The 10,742-nt window shown below is 39.8% G+C and overlaps 1 protein-coding gene across 1 annotated transcript; it reads left to right on the forward strand.

The window, feature by feature from the left end:
- Positions 1–970: 970 nt before the first annotated feature.
- lrit3b (leucine-rich repeat, immunoglobulin-like and transmembrane domains 3b) lies at positions 971–5,606 on the forward strand. The gene is made up of 7 exons (XM_072364830.1): positions 971–975; positions 1,169–1,543; positions 1,627–1,712; positions 3,219–3,512; positions 4,285–4,495; positions 5,390–5,412; positions 5,518–5,606. Exons 1-7 carry the CDS (start codon positions 971–973, stop codon positions 5,604–5,606), a joined length of 1,083 nt encoding a protein of 360 aa, XP_072220931.1.
- Positions 5,607–10,742: the final 5,136 nt, after the last annotated feature.

Here is a 10,742-nt window from a genome sequence, read left to right on the forward strand (position 1 = left end):
GGTCTTAAGAGTTTCAGTCTGGAATTAAAGTGCAGCACAAACATAAACATAGCATAGCAAACAGAGCACAAGTCAAACTGATCAAAGATCTTTTGATGAAGTGCACACGCTCAATTTAAAGGGGACATATTATGCAGAAATCACTTTTCCAGCTCTTCTACACTAATATTTTTGAATTTGGGGTGCATACAACGCTCTCCCTCCCAGTATTGAAAACAACAACTGCATCCATTCTGCGTCCATTTTGACAAGAACTCCTTCCACAATTTGGATCAGTACAATGCAGGACTGGCAACAAAACTTTACCTAAAAGAGGGATCGATAGCGACCATCCGTGGGGAAATGACAGACGATGTAAGTGTGCTATATGCTTCTTTTGTCCAATTGCCACGAGCTTACCCGCTAGTTAGCATTACGTTGAACACCCAGCCCTCAGCTGCATGCAAGACAGGGCACTGCTGCCATCCCCGTCGAGCGGCCTCCAAGATTCACGACAAGTTAAAACGTCTTTTTATCTCTGTTAATGGTGCAGGAATAGTCGGGCATGAGAGGGGGGCGGGGTGAGCAGCAGCTCATTTTCATTTAAAGGGACAGACGTGAAAACTGACTGCCTGAGCGCAGAGTGCTACAGACAGTGTACAGAAGTGTACAGAAATGGCTGCTGTGCTTGATCCGTGAGGAATTTGACCAAATGATTTCACAGACATGTCATTAAGGTGCCTGGGACCTGTGTGAACTGGTGGAAAAGGGGTGTAATTGTTCCACTTTAAGTCATGCATAGTTTAGATTTTGTTACTGTGTATTGTAGTCCCTGGTAGTGCCTTGTCATCATCCTTTTTTGCTTCATTGCTGCTGAATGATTGACCCTAACCCTAAAAAATGCGTGGGTCAGCTCCAAACATGTATTGATGTCATTGTGCAGGGTTGATAGCATGTAAATGTGAAAAACATTATACTAAAGGTGACCTTAATGACGTAAAGACCTTCATTCTGTAATTTAACTTGCAGCACTGTTTAATGAAATGACCAAAAACCAAAGTGGGGACACGTAATTACAAATCTTTTTCTTCACATAATCACATATAGGAACATTTGAATCTCAATATTTACTAGAAAATGTTTAGTTTAGTTGCTCCTGGTTCTTATTTGATTGTTCTTGACACTGCAGGCTAGTGCAATGCAGTGACCCTGGGCTATCAGCAGTTCCCATTAATGTTCCAGCTGACACAGTAAAACTTCGTCTAGAGAAGACCTTGATCTCCAGGGTGCCCCGAGCAGCGTTCTACAATCTGTCAGAGCTACGCTTCTTATGGCTGACATACAACTCCATAACATCCGTCCATCCCAGCAGCTTCGTCAACTTGAAGGCTTTGCGAGAGCTGCGTCTTGATGGAAACTTATTGACCACTTTCCCGTGGGAGGGGCTCAGGGACATGCCCCACCTCCAGACTTTGGGGCTCCACAATAATCGTCTGTCCAGCCTTCCAGCCCATGCTGCTCTCTTTCTCCATAATATCACATACCTGGACCTGTCCAGCAACAGGTGGACTCTGTTCCCATATGTAACATTTCTGTAGAGTTCAGTAATGTTAAACAACTCTAAACCATCTCTTCTTCTCTCCTCAGGCTGACCATATTACCGGCTGAGTTCTTGGACCTTTGGTTTCCTCTTCCAGGACTACAGGAAGGACCAGTACAAAGGAAAATCCTGGGTAGAGTATGTTTTGGAGCATGTTGTACATATAGCCTTGTTGTGATATATATATATAAAACAGATTGATTTATCATAATTGATGGTAGCTGTAAAATGAATAAGATCATTTGTAATGGGCCAACATGTTTCAGAAAGACAGAGCTTACATGCAGTGAATGAGCTGCTTATGTAATGATCTGGTTAACCTGTATATGTTAGCATAATCAGAAGTTTGTCTTTTAAATGGGATAATTTACTATTGGCTTTTCAAACTATTTACTATTTGGCTTTTAAATTAATAGAAAAGTTTATCAAATAAAATTGAAAGTTTTTGACATGTTAGGTAAACGAGGAGGTCAGTTTCAAGCAGTTAAAATGGCTAATCAGGGATTTGATTGTTTTTCCCTGTTTCTAATTGTGTATTTGCTCTTTCTGGATGTAAAGGGTCTGACAAGTTACTTAAGACAAAGTCCAGGTTAAATGAAAGATCTTCTTTCTACAGAAAACTCCTGAATAAGTATAAGATGTGCTTTGTTGTTGGTAGTCCAGTCTTCATTTGCTCCATATGTGGCAGTCACTGTTTGAAGTCAGTGATCTGTAGTCATGAAACTTTGTGGACGGTAGAAGCATAGGTATAGGAAGAGCCCTCTGGTATGTGATGATTGTTTAAAACGATGAAAAGCACTTTTGGCCTCCTGTTTTTTTGCATAAAAGGTTTCATTAGGGGTTTCAAAAGGCCAAGATGACTGTTGGCATGGGCATCCAATTAGAATGAATGCAATAAAATGACTCAAGTGCCTTTGAACAAGATTTACCAACACACATGGACTGTAAATCTGCAAGAAGGCAAACAAATTACTAGAAGCCAGTTCAAAGTGTCTAATTTAGAGGATTTAATAGTTAAAACAGAAAAAACATAGTACAAAACTACAGACCCATTGTACCAGAACTGTGCTGCCCCATGTTAAGGTAAAAAGATATAGGGTGAGTGTAGTCATTAAATAGTGCCATCTAGAGAGGCTAATAAGGTAAATGAGGGTATCACTGGGTCAGAAAGAAAGAGGCCACGAGAAAGGAGAGATGAGGTAGGCTAGGAAAGGAAAGACCAACAAAGGGAATATAAATTAGGCTACAAGGTAAAAGTTTAATATAACAATTAAAGTCAGTTAGAGCAAATGCCATGAAGCATTTGGTGGACTATTACAGTTTACAGAAGACATAGTTTTGTTATGTGTGAATACAAATGGTCTTTTGTATGGGCTGTTGTTGCTTTTGTTGTTGCTCATTTGTCACAGATATGAAGACCAATGCTTCTGTTTCTGCCATGAAAAAAAGGAAGACTGCTGAAATTAAATTAAATTTCATAGATAACACGCCAAATCACAACAAATGTCATCTCAGTGCACAAAAGATACAGTTCAATTCAAGCCAATTAATTCTATTTTTTTCATTATATCAGTGTAACAACAAAAGTTGTTAACAAAAGTTAACTTAGTTATCTTATCAAATTATCTTGGATACCTAGGTCTCCATGACAACCCCTGGTTGTGTGACTGCCAGATCTCCATGCTAACGTCATTGTCCATGTCCTTTGGGAGTTCAGTGGTTCTGATGGATCAGCTGCTGATGTGCAGCAGGTCTCTGGGTCAGTCAGGGATGCTGCTGACCCAGGCTGAGCTGTCTCGCTGTATGCGGCTCTCAGTACAGCCTGCAGCCACCAGGGTCATCTCTCCACTGGGAAGCAATGTAATCCTCCGCTGTGATGCGAGTGGCTACCCAACACCAACACTGACCTGGATTAAAACATCATCCTACTCTGGTGAGCAGTCTAGGGTCACTCCAAGATGCTTAAGATACAAACATTTGACCTCAAAAATAAGCATGTTGCTATTATCTTTATAGACTGTTGCCAACAAGACGTCTCACAGAACTCTGAACAGCTACCCAGGATACTGAACAGTTGTAAGTTGTAACCCTAACCCTCTAATCTAATCTGGTAAATACATAAACATCTAATCTCTTTTAAGAGATCACACATAATTTATAAGAGTATCACACATAATTTTTCTTTCACATTCTGTATCTGGCTCTGTTTTTCCTACCTGTTTTATAGCTCTGAAGTAGTAAATCTGTCTTAAGCATAGAATCTCGGGCTGAATGGTAATGGTAAATGGACTTGTACTTGTATAGCGCTTTTCTAGTCTAGCTGACCACTCAAAGCGCTTCACTACATGCCGCATTCACCCCACTCACACACACTCATACAGCACATCTTAAGATTCATAACTACGTGCTTTTCTAATCATTCACACACATTCATACCAATGATACCCTGGGGGGGCAACGTGGGGTTCAGTGTCTTGCCCAAGGACGCTTCGACATGTAGCCCGGGGAAGCCAGAGTCAAACCACCGACCTTCCGATTGGTGGGTGACTGCCCTTCCTCCTGAGCTACAGCCTGAATGTGGGTTTTAGATTAAGGGTACCATTTTCTGTAGTCTGTGACATAACTCTGTTAAGGTATGCCATAGTAATATGGAAAATACTGGTGCTGGATATGAAGTGCTAAATCTGTATTCCTTAATGTTCCAGTTATGCAGGAATCTACTCGAGTTGGGGTCCGTTGGTCCATTATCAGTTTGAATGGGATATCTTACAAGGATGCTGGTGAATACCGCTGCCAAGCACGAAACATGGCTGGAACTTCTGAGGCCCCAATAAAACTCAAGGTAATGGGAGTCAGCAGACTTTCTCGTCCTCCCAAGAAAATATCCAGAAAGATTCCATCCAAATCATCTTCAAAGTACAGGAGACTAAACCAAACCTCCGCTTCCACCAACACCTTCACATTGAAGGAGAGTCAGATTATTAGAGGCATCCCACTATCTGTGAAGAACATGGACCAGAAAGCTGAAAATCCTCAGTTCAAAGTGGTTGAAGAAGGCAAATTTATAAAAAGGCGTAAACTTAACTTAGTAGAAGCAAACAAAAAGACCCTTACATTGTCTACATATTCTACACTAAAATCCCATAACAACTCCTCAACTAACCTTACCTAAGACAAATTAATAAGATTAATAATTAATAATTCTCCAATAACAAGATTGACTGAGTGATTAATGGATTTTCATGCACTACATTTTTTTCTCTCTCAAATATTTTTATTGAATTTTCCATGTATCACATATACATACATGCTCATACATTGTACATTTTCCAAAGTGATTCAACATTAACATAAATATCCCTCCACTCCCACTATCCACACCCACAAACCATGATTCCTGAAGTGTATTATTCCTGGAGTTTTGTAGGGAACTGCTGGGTTAGGGTTTGTCAAGTATTGAGTTAAATAGAGATAAATTTTGAGATAAATAAATAAACAAACAAACAGGATGAACAGATACGTTAATAAAGGTAAATAAGTAGAAGAAGGTAAATTTAGACAATGGCTAATACAGACACTGTAACTGACTGAAACGGAACACCGATATCAACCCCTCGCGCGATGGATGGAGACCAAGTAACATATCGGCGGTGGTCGCAGCAGTTGCTCCTGGGAAACTAGCCACCTGTGTCATGATCTGACTTGGCTTGGAGGTTTGTTTTGAGTTTCAGGCTGGGTGAGCAGGTTTCCCTGGTTACCTGGGCGGAGTCTGGTAACAATCTGAGACTGGAGAAATTGTCTTGTCTGCAGGTATCGGAAAAAATTAATGTTTGGTAAACCAAACTTTTCAGACAGTTGTGTGAATAATGCAAAGCTATTACCAATGAAAAGAACTTTAAATTTCTCTATACCCCTCCCGTGCCACTCTTGGGATGCAGAATCTGATAGTGAAGGTTGCAAGAGGGGATTGGACAGAATAGGACTAGAGAGAGAGGAATCCCGGAAACTGAAATGCTTTCTGAACTGAGCCCACACCCTCATTGTGTGCCAAACCGTTGGACTATCAGTCTATTTAATTGGTGGGAGAGGGAGTGGTGATCCAAGCAGAGCCAAAATAGAAACATTTCGGACAGAACTAAACTCCATTCTCACCAATGTCTGACAGACCGCTCGATCAAGAAAGTGTGACCAGAAAGTAATGCAGTGTATATTAGCAGCCCACTAGTAAAGGCGGAAATTAGGCAGCGCCATACCTCCTTCTTTTTTGGATATTGGAAGATGGGCTTCATGTAGTCTAGGGTTCTTCCCCCTCCATATGTATTCCGCTATGATTGAGTCCAATGAATCAAAGGAACATTTGGGAATAAAGATACATTATTCACATTACTTATACATTATTTATGTCTGTGAATAAAGATACATTGAAAGATATATAAAAATTTTGAGAGGATGTTCATTTTAATAGAGTTTATGTGGCCCACCAGCGATGTAGACAATGGTGACCAGTGCATCAAGCGCTCTTTCACATGATGTAGTAGAGCCTAAAAATTTTCTTTAAAGAGATATTTATGTAATTGTAACCCCAAGTTAGACTAATTTATTTTCCACAATCTTAAAGGGCAGGCTGGTATATTTTAAAGCAAGTGCCTCTGTATTCACAGGAAAGAGTTCAATCTTGTGTAAGTTTAGTTTGTGCCCTGAAACCTGGCCAAATTGAGCGAGTGCGGATAGCATTACAGGTAAAGAGATGTCTGGGTTTGATATGAAAAGTAAAAGATCGTCAGCGTACAGAGATACTATATGTTTAATTCCTTTCCTCAAAATCACTGAAATATCCTTGCAGCTACGAAATGCAACTGCTAGTCTCTATGGTCAGATTGAAAAGTAATGGGCTTCAAGGGCACCCTTGACGGGTTCACCTATGAAGATTGAAAGGTTGAGAGCGTTGAGAGTTGATAAGGATAGAAACGGTTGGGCACATATATAATAGTTTAACCCATCTAATGTAGTTTGGGCCAAAACCAAACTTTTTCAAAACTGCAAATAAATATTTCCACTCCACACGGTCAAACACTTTCTCTATGTCTAGAGAAAGGACACATTCCGGAATAGCCTCTGAAGGGGATTACAAAAAAATCAAATAAACGACGTATATTAAAATAAGAATGTTGTTTTTTTACAAAGCCAGTTTGATCCTGTGATATTATCTCTGGTAATATACCCTCTAATCTACGGGCCAAAACCTTTTCCAAAATATTGCCATCAACATTTAGTAAGGAGATTGACCAATAGGAGAAGCACTCTGTTGGGTCTTTACCTTTCTTTATGATAAGACTGATGCATGCATCATACAGTGTTGCTGGGAGTTTGCCTTGCTTGAAAAAATCTGATAGCACTGAAAATAGGTGAGGGGAAAGTCATGAAGAAAATGTTTAGAAAAACTCCGCTGGGAACTCATCAGGTCCTGGGGATTCCCCAGACTGCAGTGAGGAGACAGCAACTATCTCCCCCTGCGATATAGACTCGTCTAACATAGTCCTATCGTCATGGGTAAGTGTAGGAACCTCTAAATGATCTAAGAAATTTTCCATTAGCATACTGTCATTTGGGAGGTCAGAAGTGTAAAGTCAGGGGTAAAATTCCTAAATGTGTTTTGATTTTAAAGGGATCTAATTTTTTTCTTTATATATTAGTTGTTATTGTGTTATCTTGTCTTTCTGATTTCTATGTTTATATTTCATTTTTACTTTCTTTGACTTTGTTGAATTAATTTAGGATTTTCTGTCTAATTTGCACTTGTTTCTCGTCCGGTATACTTTTTTTTTCCTCAGTATGTTTTCTGATTTCTTTCAGTTAGTCCTGCTATCTGATTTCCCCGACAGCAGGAGCTTGTTTCTCACTTACCACAGCTGCCTTGCATTAATCATTAACTCCCACAGTTGTTCTTCGATCCTTATGTGTTTTTGATCATATGGCATGTTTTTTTTTTTTTTTTGCCACACTCTGTTATACATATTGGATTTGTGCTCTTTTCTTAAATTGAATTAAACCTTATTGCTGTGTTTTACTTGCCTCCTCACTGAGCTCCACCTGCATCTGGTTCTTCATCTCTTATTGTTAATCTTGTCTTTATCTAAAAAAAAACTGCGCTGTCTGACAAATAAACTTCCATCAATTCCAGGATGTGTTAAATAGAACATTGAAATGTTTGGACCTCACCATCCATATGGAGGCGGAGTCAATGCACACTCCATCCATCCATCCAGTCCCCCCCTCCCTGACATGTGTATACATAAACACCCATACACAACCATAAGTTAGATTGTATTATATATACATATAGGCCCACATGATCACACTAATATATTGTTTTTATTTATAATCATATATGTTATAATAAAATGACAACATGGAATAATAAAAGTTAGATTATACGCACACAATAGAGGTTATGGCTTTTATATGTTTATAAAAGCTATACAAGTTATAAATGCAGTTATAGTATCTGTTATTATTATTGTATTTTAGGTGAAAAAGTATATCACGATGACCCCACCCCCCCCGACTCATCCAACGATAAACCAGTTGAAATGGGGAACCAAGGTAAGGCACTGACAGTCGCATGTCATTCGCAGCTTTCTTCGCTGATAATTTCACCAATATATTTCACCAATATACTTCAAACCACACATTTTACAAACCATCACATACACACAGTTCTTTGAGGAAACACTGCCCCGTGGGGAAACCTTGAAGACCCTTTGGGTCTGAGAATTCTGGAACCAGGTCTGCTGTCTGAAGTAGCTGTCTCGGGAGGCCAGCTTGTGTTCCTCCCGAGCTTTGACCTTTGACCTTACAAGGTAATCTTTGATGTTTTTATTTTTTCTGAAAGCAGCAATAATTCTATAATCATTTTGAGGTTGATTGTCAACCATAAGGGTCTTAAAATTACGTTTGATTTTTCCCACCAGGGTTACAGTGGACGGCGAGTAGGTGGTGATGAAGGGGAGAGCAGTTGAGACCTGGATGGGATTAGACTGGAGAAATGTCCTGAAGCAAGATCTAAGAAAGGTCCTAGAGTACCCTCTTGTGGACAAAGCACCAAACAGCACCCTAGTGGCATGTTTAAAATTCTCCTTTTGTGTGCAAATTCTATAAAATCTTAATAATTGGGATTTGATGAGTCCTGCAAATGTGTGTTTTGGATGAAAGCTGGTTTTGTGTAATAGTGCATGTGTGTCTGTGTCTTTGAAGTAAACTTTGATATCCAATTGATTGTTGTGGTTGAAATTTGGTCCTTTAAATGTTGTTGTGTCTAAAAAATTGATCGAATTGTTATCTGTTGTGGATTTTAATTTAATAGAGGGATTGCGATTGTTTAAAATATCCAAGAATGTGAGAAAATCCTCCTGTGAATGGGTCCAAATGCCCCAGATGTCATCCAAATATCTGTAATAATGGAGGGGCTTTTTTTGACATTTCTCCAGTGCAGCAGTCTCCCATTCAGCCATAAAAATATCTGCATATGCAGGGGCAAACTTTTTGCCCATGGCTGTGCCTTTTATTTGTAGGAAGTAATTTCCATCGAATTCAAAGTCGTTTTTGGTCAAATTAATCTCTAATAGTTGCAATAGTTCTTTGTCTGGTCTTTTTTATCGTAGAATTTGGAAAATATGTTTCTAATTGATTGGATTCCTTCTTTAATATCAATATTGGTATATAAACTTCAATTGTGAATAGGATCAAATTAGTGGGGGTGTTTATCTTTTTAACTTTATCAATGAAATCATAAGTGTCTTTAATATAGCTCGAATGTTTAGTGGCCAATGGGTTCAAATAGTAATCTATGAATTCGGCTGACCTATAGGTCTCACTGCTGCAGTCAGACACGATAGGCCGCCCGGGGGGAATTTGGAATGGTTTGCTTCAATTAGCTGGCTCTTTGTGGATTTTGGGCAGTAAATAGAATTGTCTGGGTCTGGGCTCAGAGTCTCCAATTAGATAGTTTCTTTGTTTAGCATTAATGAACTTTTTCTCATATAATTTTTGGAAAATGGGGACAATTTGGGTTAATGTGTCTAAATAGATTGGTTTCTTTAATTTGGAATAGTATTTCTCATTTCTCAGTTGTTTGTAACCTTCCCAAAATACTGCTCCGTGTCCATCACCACTACTACGCTGCCCTTATCGGCCGGCTTAATAATGATATTTTTGTTATTTTTCAGTTCTATGAGGGCTGCGTTTTCTTCGGGGGTTAAATGTGGTCTAATTCGAGGGGGTTTGAAATCATTTTGAAAGTAGGAGAGGTCTAATTGAATCAGGTGTTTGAGATTTTGGGGCAAATTAACATCAGGAGGAGTCCAATTGGATGCCGGAGTAAAGGGTAGCTTTGGTGAGTCTGATTTGTCTTTATAATAATCTATAATTTTTAGTCTCCTGTGGTAGTTTTGCAAATCTAATCTTGTTTGTTGTTTAATGTTTTTGTTACTGCCCCTGGTGGGAATAAAATTCAAACCTCTGTTAAGCAGAGTCAGCTGGGGGATTGTCAGTTTGCTGTTTTGGGCTAAAACCATGACATTTTTAAACCCCTCCTGATGAAACAGGCTATCGGGGACACTCGGTTTACCTGTTTCAACCAGTGATCGAGCATGCTGCAGGCAGTGTGGTGAGTCCAGTGGACTCCATCCCTCTCAGTCTTAAAGTCCTGGGTGGGGAGTGGAGGGATGTAATCATAGTTCGTGGTGATGTGCTCGTTCAGGATCCTCAGGTTTGATTTCTCTTTCAGGGGAAGAGAACTGGAAAAGTTCAGGACAGGGACCAAAATGGTGGCCTGGGGAAATTTATTTTTCACCACCCTCAAAGACCCCTGAAGCTGACGGATGGTTGTGCTGCGGACCTTCTGGCTCCTGCTGTTGATCCCAAAAGCAAGGTTCACAGTATCAACTGCAGCGTTGCTGAGGGCCTTGTGGAGGATGGCCTCAGCGTGGCGAAAGGTCGCCCCTGGATAACTGTCAATCTGCAGGTTATCATGCTGGAATGGAGGAAATCTGGACAGGTTAGAATCACCTATCATCAGATTTGTCTTTTTCACAGTTAGGGTTAGGTTAGGGTAGGCTCGAGAGTTTTTACTCAGTGGTCTCCCTCCTACGCAACCAGCTGGTTA

This window comes from Leuresthes tenuis, unplaced genomic scaffold (genome assembly GCF_036924035.1).
Source record: "Leuresthes tenuis unplaced genomic scaffold, fLeuTen1.0.hap1 SCAF_15, whole genome shotgun sequence".
NCBI classification, from domain to species: Eukaryota; Metazoa; Chordata; class Actinopteri; order Atheriniformes; family Atherinopsidae; genus Leuresthes; species Leuresthes tenuis.

What these genes read in the sequence shown, in the direction of transcription:
- lrit3b (XM_072364830.1), top strand. An exon ending in AGTACAAAGGAAAATCCTGG is followed by an intron (nt 1,713 to 3,218) that starts GTAGAGTATGTT and finishes TTGGATACCTAG; the next exon opens with GTCTCCATGACAACCCCTGG. An exon ending in TAAAACATCATCCTACTCTG is followed by an intron (nt 3,513 to 4,284) that starts GTGAGCAGTCTA and finishes TTAATGTTCCAG; the next exon opens with TTATGCAGGAATCTACTCGA.